The following is a 16,803-nucleotide window of genomic DNA, read 5'->3' on the forward strand; positions in this document are numbered from 1 at the left end:
ATTGTGGGCCATCTATGGCCAGCTTTACAGGTATTTTGTATGGAATCATAGTACACAAAGTATCTGAAAAACCCTTTTGCAGATAAGAAAAGTCATGGCAAGTTGTGGTGGCAACTCTTAACAATTTTTGTTGAGAGATCTAGCTGTGCATGGCATAACTGAGTCAGACTTGGGAATCATGCCTTTGTAAAAGCCATAAAGCGCAGTTTAATTTAAGTTTCAATAAAGCTCAATTTCATTAAAGGCATCAGTGTCCCTTTAATGGGATTTATCTTCACTTTCTGTCCAGAAGATAAAATATCCATTAGAAGGCTGTCACCAAAACAAGTGTCCCATCTATTTTTGTTCTGATGACATCATAATTTGGATTTTCCATAAACTTTCTGACCCAGTGACAAAGGTCACCAGGAAGCACAAAGAGGGTCACTCTACCTAACACAAACAGAAAAAAAAAAAGTGACAGGGTTCTGATACTTCCCTATTCAATCCAAAATAAAGTATTCTGGCCACACACACTTTAAAATGTTTTAAATTGTTCAGAATAAATTTGCTGGACAATACACTATAGTACAATTCTAGTCTAGTTTTAAACGAATAATGAAGATCTACCAGTACAGAGCAGACAGCGTGTCTAAAGGTAAACACAACTCTCCAGCACTCTCTTGACATACAGTGGGGATCGAAAGTTTGGGCACCCCAGCTAAAAATTTGTATTAATGTGCATAAAGAAGCCAAGGAAAAATGGAAAAATCTCCAAAAGGCATCAAATTACAGATTAGACATTCTTATATGTCAACAAAAGTTAGATTTTATTTCCATCATTTACACTTTCAAAATAACAGAAAACAAAAAAATGGCACCCTGCAGAATTTATAGCATGCACTGCCCCCTTTGCCAAGCTGAGACCTGCCAGTGTCATGGATTGTTCTCAATCATCGTCTGGGAACACCAGGTGATGTCAATCTCAAAGGTTTTAAATGCCCAGACTCATCTGACCTTTCTCCAACAATCAGCACCATGGGTTCTTCTAAGCAGTTGTCTAGAAAACTGAAAATAGTTGACGCTCACAAAGCTGGAGAAGGCTAGAAGAAGATAGCAAAGCGTTTTCAGATGTCAATATCCTCTGTTCGGAATGTAATTAAGAAATGGCAGTCATCAGGAACAGTGGAAGTTAAAGCAACATCTGGAAGACCAAGAAAAATATCAGACAGAACAGCTCGCAGGATTGTGAGAAAAACAATTCAAAACCCACGTTTGACTGCACGATCCCTCCAGAAAGATCTGGCAGACACTGGAGTTGTGGTACACTATTCCGCTATAAAGAGATACTTGTACAAATATGGCCTTCATGGAAGAGTCATCTGAAGAAAGCCTCTTCTACATCCTCACCACAAAAATCATCGTTTGAACTTTGCAAATGAACATATAGACAAGCCTGATGCATTTTGGAAACAAGTTCTGTGGACCGATTAGGTTAAAATTGAACTTTTTGGCCGGAATGAGCAAAGGTACGTTTGGAGAAGAAAGGGGCACAGAATTTAATGAAAAGAACCTCTGTCCAACTGTTAAGCATGGGGTTGGATCAATCATGCTTTGGGGTTGTGTTGCAGCCAGTGGCACAGGGAACATCTCACGAGTAGAAGGAAAAATGGATTCAATAAAATTTCAGCAAATTTTGGATGGTAACTTGATGCCATCTGTGAAAAAGCTGAAGTTAAAGAGAGGATGGCTTCTACAAATGGATAATGATCCTAAACACACCTCGAAATCCACGGGGGATTACATCAAGAGGCGTAAACTGAAGGTTTTGCCATGGCCTTCACAATCTCCTGACCTCAACATAATTGAACATCTATGGATAGACCTTAAAAGAGCAGTGCGTGACAGACAGCCCAGAAATCTCAAAGAACTGGAAGACTTTTGTAAGGAAGAATGGGCAAAGATACCTCAAACAAGAATTGAAAGACTCTTGGCTGGCTACAAAAAGCATTTACAAGCTGTGATACTTGCCAAAGGGGGCAGTACAAGATATTAACTCTGCAGGGTGCCCAAACTTTTGCAGACGCCATTTTTTCGTTTTCTGTTATTTTGAAAGTGTAAATGATGGAAATAAAATTAACTTTTATTGACATATTATAAGAATGTCTAATCTGTAATCTGATGCCTTTTGGAGATTTTTCCATCTTTCCTTGGCTTCTTTATGCACATTAATACAAATTTTTAGCTGGGGTGCCCAAACTTTCGATCCCCGCTGTAGAAGGGGAAAAGTACGATTGTCCCCATGGTGACCCAGAAAGAAATAGAAGCAAAGGATGAGGTTGTCATCTATTATTCTATTAAAAAAACAAAAACAAAAAAAAAAAAGCCGTCTTGTCCACTACTGTTCATACACTCACATCTCATCTTCTCTACTCATGTATCTAATCAGATTGTATCTATTGTGTTACAAACTATTACAATATAATTTATATTAATAAAATAAAAACTCCATTTGCTGCTAAATTTACTAAGATGCAAAGTAGATTTTGTTTTTCATTTTTGTGGTTTAAAAAGGAAACCTGCTTGCTTTCTTTAAGGAGGCATCATTTCATTTTCCAGCTTTCCTGTATTTCTACAGTTTTTATGGTCTGCTTCACATCACAGTGCAGACTTTTATAACTGTATCTGCTTATAGACTTAGTCTTTACATCGAGTCTTCAGACAAACAACAATTAATCATACTTACATCTCCACCTAGTGGTCTCTGATCATCACAGTCCTTTGTTGGGCTGATATCCTGCCTCATTACCCAAATTGGTTCTTTTGGCTCGTCAGGGGTATATGGAGAACGTATTGTCCTTGTCTTTACTTCCTCTATAGCATCCTTAATGTCTTTGATAGCCAGTGAGATGGCATCCCGCTTTTCTTTACTGTACCTTTGCACTATTTCTCCTGTATTAGCAGCAGTCTTTGAGGCAGTAGAGAGGTTGCCATTAGTAACATGGCCTCCTTCACTAACTTTGGAGGGGTCAGCAGGATCTAAGTTTTGTTCAGATTCTGGCATGTCCTCAGCAGCTTTGTCAAGACTTTGGGAACTCATGCTCTGTTTGACCTCTGCTACAATCTGATCAATGTCTTCTTCTTGCTCATAACTGTCCATCCTTGGATAGGGAGCAAACTCTGCTTCTTTCTCAGGACTATCAGACTCACCATCTGACCGCTCATCATAATGATGAAGTCGAGCACCCAGAGCCTCTTTCCTATAATTATCAGCTTCTTCTCTTTCTTGCTCATAGAGTCGAAGACCCTCTCTAATATCTAAATCTGGTGTGTCACCTATCTCTTCATAAACATGCTCTTGCAGTCCATAGTCTGCATAAGGTTCAGAATATTGTTCATCCTCACCCCTGTGAAATAACCGATGTGTGTAGACATAACCAGAATAAGCTGCATTTATAGCCTCCTCTTGGTCCAAACCATGGAAATGTAGGTGATTGGGTAGAGTTCTGTGACGAAGTACTTCACCATGCTCAGCCTCTGCATTTTCCGTATATTCCTCAGACTCTGGCCTGTACTGAACAGCATAAGCATTCTCATCCTCATTTTCCTGAGCTCTGTCTATATCATACCCATCTTCCTGGCCTCCTATGACATCCCCTTCCGCTGTATCCGTGTGGTTGTGAAATCCACTCTCTGTACTAGCAGATCTAGCAAGTGTTCCTTCTTCATCCTGTCCAAATTGTCTCTCCTGCTCCTGCCTTGAGTTGGAAGAAGGATGTGAATGTTGCTCCTCTTCAACTTCTGGAAGTTCAAGGTCAGCTTCTACAGACTCATTGATGTCTGCATTTCCAGGCTCATCACTAGCCTCCACCTCCTGCGATCCCTCTGAGTTGTTCATGGCAGTTTTGCTATTGACGTAAGCTTACCATATCAACATTTTGCCTGCAAAAGACATAAAAATGTATATGAGAAGAATTATATTGGACCTAAAAAAATCTGAACTGAAATTACACTTTAGAAACTATATGAACTTATCTTAATGTTGTAACTTGACATGCAAAGAGGAAAATGCATATAATTAAAACAAAATGTACTGTTTAAAGCTGATCTGCAGACATCCCAGTGAAGTTATATTTTATACTGCTGATTTTCAGATTTGAATTTTAAATGACTTATAGCTTTCCTGTTTGACAGCCCATGCCTGGCAGCAGAAGAATGTCTGTGGTCACTGCATATGCAAACCCTCTATAAATTAGACTAGTGCATTCCCCGACTCCCCCAAGGTCTCATCAACAGCAGCATTACATGTACAAACCATGTTTCCTCAGACAAATGCCTGTAAAGCTGGCCATAAATGGGTAAACATTTGAACAAAGAGTCTTAAGAAAAGAATGTTCTAAGAAAGCGTTAGTTTTTCTAATCATTAAATGGATCATTCACATTAATTTGACTGCAGTGATAAGAAAATTTAAAGGAGCAGGATGGAAAATTTTTCTTGAACGAATTAATTTCTAACAGAGTATGTGGTTTTCGTTCGGTAAAGTCCATTCACTCCTAAATCAAATGTTAAAAGCAAGTAAAATCTTTCGAACGACATTTGCACAAAATTTCCTACGAATTTTCCTAAAACTTTTTCGTTCAAAATTCTGTCCATCTATTGCCAACAGACAATCATTGTATAGAAACAAACTGGTGAAATGTAAAGAATTAACACATGCATGACAATTTCCAAAGAAATGCTAGCCCAACTGCATAACATGGCAATTCTTTTTGGCTACAGTTCAGCTTTAACACACTTACAGTTAAATACATAATTTAGGTCATCATTTTAGGTTTTAAGTTAATTATTATTTATTTAAATTGTATAAAAAAAGTGAAAATAAGTCACAAAACAGAAGAACGTATTACAATGTACAGTATATTGCCAAAAGTATTGGGACACCCCTCCAAATCATTGGATTCAGGCGTTCCAATCACTTCCATGGCCACAGGTGTATAAAATCAAGCACCTAGGCATGCAGACTGCTTCTACAAACATTTGTGAAAGAATGGCTCGCTCTCAGGAGGTCAGTGAATTCATGTGTGGTACCGTGGTAGGTTGCCACCTGTGTAATAAGTCCATCTGTGAAATTTCCCTGCTACTAAATATTCTATGGTCAACTGTTAGTGGTATTATAACAAAGGGAAGCAACTGGGAACAGCAGCAACTCAGCCACGAAATGGAAGATCACGTAAAATGACAGAGTGGGGTCAGTGCATGCTGAAGCGCACAGAAGTTGCCGACTGTCTGCAGAATCAATAGCTAAAGACCTTTAAACATTGTGTGGCCTTTAGATTAGCACAACAGTGCATATAGAGCTTCATGGAATAGGTTTCCATGGCCGAGCAACTGCATCCAAGCCTTACATCACCAAGTGCAATGCAAAGTGTCAGATGCAGTGGTGTAAAGCACGCAGCCATTTGACTCTAGAGCAGTGGAGACGTGTTCTCTGGAGGACAAATCATGCTTCTCTGTCTGGTAATCCGATGGATGTGTCTGGGTTTGGCGGTTGCCAGTAGAATGGTACCTGCCTGACTGCATTGAGCCATGTGTAAAGTTAGGTGGAGGGGGATTATGGTGTGAAGTTGCTTTTCAGGTGTTGGGCTTGGCCCCTTAGCTCCAGTGAAGGGAACTCTTAAGGCACCAGCATACCAAGACATTTTGGACAATTTCATGCTCCCAACTTTTTGGGAACAGTTTGGGGATGGCCCCTTCCTGTTCCAACAGGACTGCGCACCAGTGCACAAAGCAAGGTCCATAAAGACATGGATGAGTAAGTATGGGGTGGAGGAACTTGACTGACCTCAACCCGATATAACACCTTTGGAATGAATTAAGGCAAAGACTGTAAGCCAGGCCTTCTTGTCCGACATCAGTGCCTGAACTCACAAATGTGCTTTTGGAAGAATGGTCAAACATTCCCATAGACGAACTCCTAAACCTTGTGGACAGCCTTCCCAGAAGAGTTGAAGCTGTTATAGCTGTAAAGGGTGGGCCAACTCAATAATGAACCCTATGGACTAAGGCTGGGATGCCATTAAAGTTCATGTGCGTGTAATGGCAGGCGTCACAATACTTTTGCCAATATAGTGTATATATGGAAAGGAGCCATAAACATAATACAGTCATTAAACTAACAGCAACCAGGCCATGGTAGGAAGGCAAAGTTATAGTTAAAAGAGAATGTTAAACAATTCAATGAACCTAGCTAGGAAATATGGACTCGCCAAAAGTGCCACATAGTATGGGTGTTTGTCTTCATTTCCATAATATCTATATGTATCTTGGCCCACTTCAAAATGTATGAAGGGGAAACAGATTTCCAATGTCAGAAAATATCTACATGAGCGGCTAGAAGACAATGCTTTGAAGTACCTTTTATTCATACTGGAATGGATCCAAGGATCATTGATAGGAGAGACCATTATACTACAAAAAGCAATTGTCCCTCACTTGAGAAAGAAAAAAAAAAAAAAAAAAAAAAGAATTTCATATATTTGTCTGTCATTATTTTACTCAGGAGCAGCGTGCAAACCTGCAGATCTATAAAATCTTTAATCCCTAGAACACCAGCAGGCTCAGTATTAAAGTTTTTTTTCACTAAATATTACTGATCTGTTGTTTCGGATTGATTGCATTTAATGATCGCTATGTAAATAGGCTGAACATTTAAAAGAAAAAAAAAAAAAAAAAAAACTGTGCCAGATTATTTCTCTTTTTACCACACAAAATAGCAAGATCTGTTATGGAGAATACAATGTGTGTGATCATAAGCTAAATTACTTACAACTACTTTTGCCTAGATAAAAAATGCACTAAACAGACAAGACTGTAACAGCAACCCGAGTTTGTTTAAAACACAGCTAAGTAGTTCACAGCTAAGTACAGAAAATTAGAGCCTTTTAGAAGAAAATCTCCTGCAGCATTCAGGCACCTTGGAGCCAATCTACATTTTATCCTTCGAAAATGCCTGAAAGTGTAGGAGACCCACTAAAAGCAACATGAATACAATCTTCCTCATCTTCTATTTACACTAGCACAGTTCCATTAAAGAGCGGGACATTGGCTTGATTTTGAGAGAACTTTTTTAAAGTGACACTACATGATATCCTTATTATTCAATAATAATCTATACAAAACCATAATTTAACAGCCCTGTAAGCTATTTTTAATTAAATAGTTTCTTTTCTGCCTCCCTGTAAGGACCTCAGTGTCAGGAAAGGCTTGCTCATTGTGCAAACAAAGCTTCCTGGTGCATAAAAATGCGCATGCGCAGAGTGGCAACTGGCCAAGCGGATGTGCACAAATATAAGCATAGGCGCGTGCACTTACGCACACGCATTCATACTCTAGCACAGGGCTTGAAATTTCCACTCGCCTACTCGCCAATGGCTGAGTAGGCTCGGAGCCCAGGCCGGATCTGTCATTGGCACTGGGAGCCGTCAGACTGCTCAATAGCGGAGCGTAGTGAAAGCAAAGCAAGGAATGTGTGCTGTGCTCTCTGCCTCCCCTGCCTCTGTGTGAACAACCACGTACTGCAACTTTTTATGGGTGTGTGTATGTGTACATGTGTGTGTGTCTGTGTATGCATGTACAATTGTACATGTGTCTGTGTGTATATGTACATGTGTGTCTGCGTGTATGTACATGTATCTGTGTGCATTTGTGTTTGTCTGTGCGTCTGTATTTCTGTGTATGTACATGTATATGTGGGTATGCGTGTCTTTATGTATGTGTGTGTACATGTTTCTGTGCATGTCTGTCTGTGTGTGTGTGTACAGGTGTCTGTTTGTGTGTTTGTTGGTGGCGAGTAACTCTAAGGCCTGGCTAGTAGCTCAGGACTTGAAATTTTAAGCCTGTCTAGCATATGGGTGCGCGCCTGTCACCAAACAGCCTATTACAATAGAATTACTGCACTGATTAATGGCTGTTTGGTCTGCAGCTTCTGTGTGTGTATATCCAGATTCTTGTGTTCTGACCTCTTGATCCGGCTTGCTCCTGACTCTGCTTGTCTGCTAGCAGCCCTGACCTTGGTCTCCAGATTCTGCCTCTGCCTAATCTGCCTCCACCGTTGCTGACATTGGCCTGTGACCCAACTTTTCTCCTGTCTGCAGTTTATGCCCGATCTGCCCATCTGTTACCAACTTACTTTCCCGAAGACTTTGCCGCCTGGCTACCCTACTTTCTTTCCTCTGAATTACCCACTATCATCCTCGGAGACTTCAACATCCCTATTAACGTCATTAACCCGGCTACATCCTAACTCCTCCACATAACCTCTTCTTTTGAGCTAGCAGTGTATACAGTCCTCCACTCATTCCAACGGGAATACCTTAGACCTTGTCTTCTCTCACCACTGTACTCCCTATAACTTCACAAGCACCCCCTTTCCCCTCTCTGATCACAATCTCATCACCTTCACAGTCTCCTTGTCCTCCAACACCTATCCCACCAAACAGCAAAGAATTACCAGCAGAGATCTCCGAAACTTGAACCCGGCTCCCTTCCACTCTGCAACTGACCAACTCTATGACAGCATCAACCCCGTGTCCTACCCCGACCTGGCCACTGCTGTCTACAACAACTCGCTTTCTCCCTTAACAACACGAAGCATCAGGCCCCGACCTCTACAACCTTGGCGGACTGACCACACCCGGAATCTCAAATGAGACAGTCGCGCGCTGGAGCGATTATGGCCTAAAACCAAATCCCACCAAGCGTTCACCCGTTATAAATCTGCCTTCCTAACATACACTTCCTCCCTTCACGCTGCCAAACAAGCCTACTTTGTCGCTCTCATTAATACCTTCTCTTTGAGTCCTCATCGGCTCTTCTCTACCTTTAACTCTCTACATTCTCCCCCCCACCGCCACCCAGCGCCTCACTCACTGCACATGAGATTGCAAACTACTTCCAAAACAAGATTGACGCAATTCGTAGGGACATCGCCACTACACAGACACCCACCCCACTTAGCATTCCTCATACCATACCTCCCGCAACACTTTCCTCCTTTGACCTCGCTACAACGGAAGAGGTCCTCAAGGTCGCCAGAAGCCCGCCTCACCACCTGCCCCTGGACCCTGTCCCCTCACAACTCCTTCGGTCACAATCCTCCTCCATCCTATGCTCCCTCACTCACATATTCAATCTTTCCCCCTCTACAGGTGCCTTCCCCTCGCCTAGAACGCTTAGTCTAGAATCGTCTGAGCTCCCACCTCACTGACAACAACCTTCTCGACCCCTCTACAGTCTGGCTTTCGCCCTCTACACTCCACTGAAACTGCCCTACTAAAACTCTCTAATGACCTACTAACTGCAAAAACTAAAGGCCACTATTCAATACTCCTACTACTCGACCTCTCCACGGCCTCTGACACAGTTGACCATCCCCTCCTCCTCAAAAAACTACACTCGCTTGGCCTCAGAGACGCCGCTCTCTCCTGGTTCTCCTCCTATCTATCGCAGCGCTCATTCAGTGTTACCTATAACGCTACCATCGCCTCTTCACTTCCTCTCTCTGTAGGGGTCCCTCAAGGTTCTGTCCTTGGACCCCTTCTCTTCTCCATCTACACCTCCTCCCTTGGTCACTTGATAAACTCCCACGGCTTCAATTACTATCTCTATGCTGATGACACGCAAATCTGTCTACCCCTCACCTCACCCCTTCAGTCTCCACCCGCATCGCTAGCCTACTAAGTGACATATCGGCTTGGATGTCACTCCACTTCCTCAAACTCAACCTATCCAAAAATGAGCTCCTAGTATTCCCCCCTGCCCGTGCCACCTCCATTGACTTCACCATAAATATCGATAACACAATCATTAGTCCATCCCCTCATGCCAGGGTACTGGGTGTAATCCTAGACTCCCATCTGTCCTTCCAGCCCCAGATCCAATCGCTGACAAAATCATGTAGACATCACCTTCGCAACATCTCCAAGATACGACCATTCCTAACTCCGGAAACCACTAAGCAACTTATTCACTCCCTTGTCATATCACGCCTCGACTATTGTAACTCCCTCCTCATTGGCCTACCTCATCGCAGGCTATCCCCCCTCCAGTCTATCATGAACGCTGCTGCCAGACTCAACTCATCCACCTCACTAACCGCTCTGTATCTGCCACCCCCCTTTGCCAATCCTTCCACTGGCTCCCAGTTGCCCAACGGATAAAATTCAAAACACTAACTATGACATACAAAGCCCTCCACAGCACTGCCCTAATTTACATATCCGATCTTCTCTCTAAATATCACCCAAACCGTACACTCCGCTCCTTGCAAGACCTCCTACTCTCTAGCTCCCTTATCTCCTCCTCCCATGCTCATCTCAAAGATTTCTCCAGGGCGTTACCCATCCTCTGGAACTCCCTACCCCAACCTATCAGACTATCACCTACTCTACTTACCTTTAGGCGATCATTGAAAACCTATCTCTTCAGGAAAGCCTATCCCGCCCTCTGCTAATACTGGAATCCTCTACTCTTTCAACCACTCCACCCCCCACAGTTTACCTATTATACCACTCACCCTTCCCTCCTAGATTGTAAGCTCCAAGCAGCAGGGCCCTCAATTCCCTCTTGTATTGAACTGTATTGTTACTGTATTGTCTCCCACTATAATGTAAAGCGCTGAGCAAACCGTTGGCGCTATATAAATCCTGTATAATAATAATAATAATAACTCAGCTTGCCCGACCCTGCATCCTATTCATCCAACCTGCTACAGCTCTGTAGTGCAGCACACTCATCTGATTCATCTGCCTGCCTGCTGTGACGTCTGCCTGCTGCCAACCTGTCTGCTACCAGTCTGCCCTGCTGTGCCATCTGCCTGCTGCCAGTCTACCCTGCTGAGACTTCTGCCTACCACCAGCTGTTCTGTTCCTGGCATCCTTCCAGCAAGGTGACAGCTACTACCCACACAGACTACTGGACTGACCATGGCACTCCTCGCCGTGCTCTCGTGGTTACTGTTCCACCATCAGTGACCCCTGAGCCGCAGCTGTGTGAGAGGCCTTCCTCTTCACATCAGGCTCACTACCAGGTATGTGACACTCAGTGAGCTCTTGGACCTCTACTTTTGCTTCCAACTTCTATTTGTATTGAATGAGCAGTGTACATTACTTGCAGTCATGTGGGCAAGAAAAGTCCCATAGTCCACAGTCCATCTAGGGAATGAGCAAAGAGAGGGTGGCTACATTTCTACATGCAGTGAGGCCATGAAGAACAAACATAACCACCCTCTAAAAGGAAGTTGGACCACAGCAGCAAAAAAAAAAAAAAAAAAAAGAAAAAGAAAAAAAAAAGAAAAAAGGAATTTGCAGATATGGAGGAGGCTGCGAGCAATAGATAATGCTTTTTAAGTTAAGATATATACTTGAACAAATTAAATAGGCCTGGGGTCTTGCAGACATTACTAGTTTTCAGTCAAAGCATTAATGCATGGATAACCATTTAACGAATCAATTCAAAGAAGCTAAGAAAAAATTAGTTCATAAATATCTGAACATGAGCAAAAAAGAAGCATAGAGAAATATAAATATGGCAAATCTCTAAAAAGTATGATTGGGACCAAAATACATGAAAGAAAACAAACTATCTTAACCCCGATTTCCTTTATTGCAGTACATAATTTTTGTTTAATGTCTTACTGTAAAAGCAGAAGGAAAAACATATTCGATGACATGTAACACACAGTATAATTTCTGCACTGGAACATTAGATTTAGAAGGTTAGATTTAATATCATTTGGCACAAGATTGCTTAGCTCTATTATCAAGGCAGCTCAGTGTTGAAAAATAACAAATTGCTGGATTTGCACTAGCAGTGTGATTTACAGTTCCAGAAGGGGCGCTCACATCCATGAATGATTCCCAGGTCAGCATGAGATAGCAGCATACAAGACTATAAAATATAGATGGCCTTGCTGCTGGAGAAATTTAAAAAAGTGACTCACAGAATCCAGGGTTTTTTTTGTACAATATTTTCAAATATATTTTGTTGAAATCTTTAGAAAACAAATTGAAAAATAATAATAAAAAAAAACAAGCACCAAGCAATAGTTTTTCAAGTCTATCCTAAATACCCATGATCCCCAACACTACAGTACCTTGAAAAAGTATTCATATCCCTTGAAAGTTTCCACATTTTGTCATGTTGCAACCAAAAATATAAATGTATTTTATTGGGATTTTATGTGATAGACCAACACAAAGTGACACATAATTGTGAAGTGGATAGAAAATGATAAATGGTTTTCAAAATGTTTTACAAATAAATATCTGAAAAGTGTGGTGTGCATTTGTATTCAGTCCCTGAGTCAATACTTTGTAGAACCACCTTTCTCTGCAATTACAGCTGCATGCCTTTCCAGGTAGGTCTCTACAAGCTTTGCACATCTAGAGTGAAATTTTTGCCTATTTTTCTTTGCAAAATAGCTCAAGCTCTGTCAGTTTGGATAGAGAGCATCTCTGAACAGCAATTTTCAAGTCTTGCCAAAAATTCTCACTTGGATTTAAGTCTGCACTTTGACTGGGCCATTCTAACACATGAATATGCTTTGATCTAAACCATTCCATTGTAGCTCTGGCTGTATGTTTCGGGTCGTTGTCCTGCTGGAAGGTGAACCTCCGCCCCAGTGTCAAGTCTTTTGCATGCTCTTACAGGTTTTCTTCTAGAATTGCCCTGTATTGGGCTCCATCCAACTTCCCATCAACTCTGGCTTCCCTGCCCCTGCTGAAGAAAAGCATCCGCACAACATGATGCTGCCACCACCATGTTTCACGGTGGGGATGGTGTGTTCAAGGTGATGTGCAGTGTTAGTTTTACGCCACATGTTTTGCTTTTATGTCAAAAAGTTCACTATTGGTCTCATCTGACCACAGCACCTTCTTCCACATGTTTGCTGTGTCCCCCACATGGCTTCTCCCAAAATGCAAACAGGACTTCTTATGGCTTTCTTACAACAATGGCTTTCTTCTTGTCACTCTTCCATAAAGGCCAGATTTGTGGAGTGCACGACTAATAGTTGTCCTGTGGACAGATTCTCCCACCTGAGCTGTGGATCTCTGCAGCTCCTCCAGAGTTACCATGTGCCTTTTGGCTGCTTCTCTGATAAAAATGGCTATTTACTAATTCGATGACTTCTGAAGGCAATTGGTTCTACTAGATTTTAGTTAGGTGTATCAGAGAAAAGGGGGCTGAATTCAAATGCATGCCACACTTTTCAATATATATTTTTGAAAACAATTTAATTTTTTTCATTCCCCTCGCCATTTTGTCTTGGCCTATCACATAAAATCCCAATAAAACACATTTACATTTTTGGTTGTAACATGACAAAATGTAGAAAATTTCAAGGGGCATGAATACTTTTTCAAGGCACTGTAAATATGTAATACAAGCAACCTTAGGTTTACAGGTTGTGCCACCATGAAGGTTTCTTTGAACATAGTTGAACAAAGGGAAAAGAGACACTAATTTCTTGTAGCACAAAATAAAATATAAAGTCATATGTGTATAATGGAGAACACAAATATACAAGTAATGGAATGCACTGCTCCCAAGCCCAACTTTGGTTCACTCTCCCAAAAACGGGATTCAACACACTAGCAGGGCTTGTCCTCTGCCCCAAACACTACAAAATTCTAAAGAAGAGGAAAGCCAACTGTATTCTGAAAGATTCAAATGTTGCCAATTTTTATTGATCTGGACAAAGTGAACAGAGATCCCGCTTGGGACCCACTCCTTGAATGTATTGTACCTACTCATCTAGGCGTATTGGAGTTAAAGTGGAACTTTAGTCAGAAAATTAACTCCTGCTGGATCATGCCTTGTTGGCCCCCTTTGCATGTATGGCTATGTAAAACATGTAAGGTCTCAGGTACACCAGATGTTTTAAAAACGCTCCTCCTTTTGGAAGCAGCGTTTTGGCAGAAAAAACGCCTGACGCTTGTAAAAGTGTCTAATGCTTTGGCCAGAATAATAATTTATTCTGGTCATTGAAATGAATTAAAATTTACAGTCAACTGGCTGCATAGTTTACTGTAGGTGGAACAGCTTTCACCCAAATCACCAATCCACATTTCACCCAAAGAGGTTAGAGCCAAGCTCCAAGGTTTGCATACAGGTTTAACAACTGAAGGCAGAAACAGCTTCACTTTTTACAGAATACAGTCACAGACCAAAATTCCCGACAAATAGTCAATAAACGATCAGATCTACAAAGCCACTCAAATACCAGAAATATTAAGCAGCCATATTAGATACATGCCAGTATCCAACACAAAATTTTAAACAAATTAAGTAACAACACAATACTAAAACCAAACTTCTGTAAATAATTATTAAATAAATTAACATATAGTACAATATATACAGTGGGGATCGAAAGTTTGGGCACCCCAGCTAAAAATTTGTATTAATGTGCATAAAGAAGCCAAGGAAAGATGGAAAAATCTCCAAAAGGCATCAAATTACAGATTAGACATTCTTATAGTATGTCAACAAAAGTTAGATTTTATTTCCATCATTTACACTTTCAAAATAATAGAAAACAAAAAAATGGCGTCTGCAAAAGTTTGGGCACCCTGCAGAATTTATAGCATGCACTGCCCCCTTTGCCAAGCTGAGACCTGCCAGTGTCATGGATTGTTCTCAATCATCGTCTGGGAACACCAGGTTATGTCAATCTCAAAGGTTTTAAATGCCCAGACTCATCTGACCTTGCCCCAACAATCAGCACCATGGGTTCTTCTAAGCAGTTGTCTAGAAAACTGAAACTGAAAATAGTTGACGCTCACAAAGCTGGAGAAGGCTATAAGAAGATATCAAAGCATTTTCAGATGTCAATATCCTCTGTTCGGAATGTAATTAAGAAATGGCAGTCATCAGGAACAGTGGAAGTTAAAGCAAGATCTGGAAGACCAAGAAAAATATCAGACAGAACAGCTCGCAGGTTTGTGAGAAAAACTATTCAAAACCCACGTTTGACTGAACGATCCCTCCAGAAAGATCTGGAAGACACTGGAGTAGTGGTACACTATTCCACTATAAAGAGATACTTGTACAAATATGGTCTTCATGGAAGAGTCATCAGAAGAAAACCTCTTCTACGTGCTCACCACAAAAATCATTGTTTGAACTTTGCAAATTAACATATAGACAAGCCTTATGCATTTTGAAAACAAGTTCTGTGGACCGATGAGGTTAAAATTGAACTTTTTGGCCAGAATGAGCAACGGTACGTTTGGAGAAGAAGGGGCACAGAATTTAATGAAAAGAACCTCTGTCCAACTGTTAAGCATGGGATTGGATCAATCATGCTTTGGGGTTGTGTTGCAGCCAGTGGCACAGGGAACATGTCACGAGTAGAAGGAAAAATGGATTCAATAAAATTTCAGCAAATTTTGGATGGTAACTTGATGCCATCTGTGAAAAAGCTGAAGTTAAAGAGAGGATGGCTTCTACAAATGGATAATGATCCTAAACACACCTCGAAATCCACGGGGGATTACATCAAGAGGCGTAAACTGAAGGTTTTGCCATGGCCTTCACAATCTCCTGACCTCAACATAATTGAAAATCTATGGATAGACCTTAAAAGAGCAGTGCGTGACAGACAGCCCAGAAATCTCAAAGAACTGGAAGACTTTTGTAAGGAAGAATGGGCAAAGATACCTCAAACAAGAATTGAAAGACTCTTGGCTGGCTACAAAAAGCGTTTACAAGCTGTGATACTTGCCAAAGGGGGCAGTACAAGATATTAACTCTGCAGGGTGCCCAAACTTTTGCAGACGCCATTTTTTTGTTTTCTGTTATTTTGAAAGTGTAAATGATGGAAATAAAATCTAACTTTTGTTGACATATTATAAGAATGTCTAATCTGTAATTTGATGCCTTTTGGAGATTTTTCCATCTTTCCTTGGCTTCTTTATGCACATTAATACACATTTTTAGCTGGGGTGCCCAAACTTTCGATCCCCACTGTATGTTTAAATTATATCTAAACCCAAAACAAGTAATGCAATATATTTCAGCTTAAAAATGGTGGCCACACTGCATTTAATTTTTTAGATTAAATCTGGGCATAGACTTTTTTTTTTGTTTTTGTTCAGCCAGCAGACTAAAAACAGCAAAAAAAAAAAAAAGCTTTGTCTCTATTTTGTTTTGTGTTATATATTTGTTATGTCAGTCGGTTTAGAAGACTTCTATTAATTTCTTATTGCATATATTGTTTCAGGTTATTCCTGCCCTTTCTTGGTGTTTATGTCCATCATAGTGACATTATATAGCCCTTATACAAAGTTTTTTGTTTGCTGGAGTCATTTGGGTACTTTTGTTGGGGCCTTTTGTTGCTCCTCCTTCTGGCTAGAAACAATTGGCCTGCCACATTCCATTTTGAGCTTTACCCCCATAAATAATGTGTTAGGTGAGTTTTTTGCAGTTTGCATTCTTTTTGTATAGTTTTTTGGATGGTATATTTTAGTTGTTTGAATTATAAACTCCAAAGATGTATTGGTTTCATTATAGGTCTTCTAGACCAGTGCCCTTTATACAGTTCCCAAATACTCTACATAGAACACCTTTTTACCCTTGGTTTTATATCACATGCAAGTTTCAGTGCTTTAGATTGATCTTAGTTTTGTTTTAATTTTCAGATTTTAAAATACTTTAAGAGTCACTAAACCCATAACAGTAAAATCAGTTTGTATATGCAGTAAAGAATGCTTGTTATACTTACTGTGACACCTAAGGGGTTAATCCTCTGCATTGTAAAAAAA

The 16,803-nt window shown here is 40.8% G+C and overlaps 1 protein-coding gene across 6 annotated transcripts in view; it reads right to left on the reverse strand.

Annotated features, from left to right (window-relative positions):
- Window positions 1–16,803, reverse strand: part of APBA1 (amyloid beta precursor protein binding family A member 1) — a 213,909-nt gene that overhangs the window by 77,664 nt on the left and 119,442 nt on the right. For all 6 annotated transcript variants that reach the window (XM_089691056.1, XM_089691055.1, XM_089691054.1 and 3 more), the window contains one exon: window positions 2,726–3,921. In XM_089691056.1, coding sequence (XP_089547182.1) covers window positions 2,726–3,877 — 1,152 coding nt within the window. In that variant the 5' untranslated portion in view covers window positions 3,878–3,921. The remainder of the gene's footprint in view (window positions 1–2,725; window positions 3,922–16,803) is intronic.

Source organism: Staurois parvus, unplaced genomic scaffold (assembly GCF_062004578.1).
Source record: "Staurois parvus isolate SC_StPar_1 unplaced genomic scaffold, SC_StPar_1.0 ptg000549l, whole genome shotgun sequence".
NCBI lineage: Eukaryota > Metazoa > Chordata > Amphibia > Anura > Ranidae > Staurois > Staurois parvus.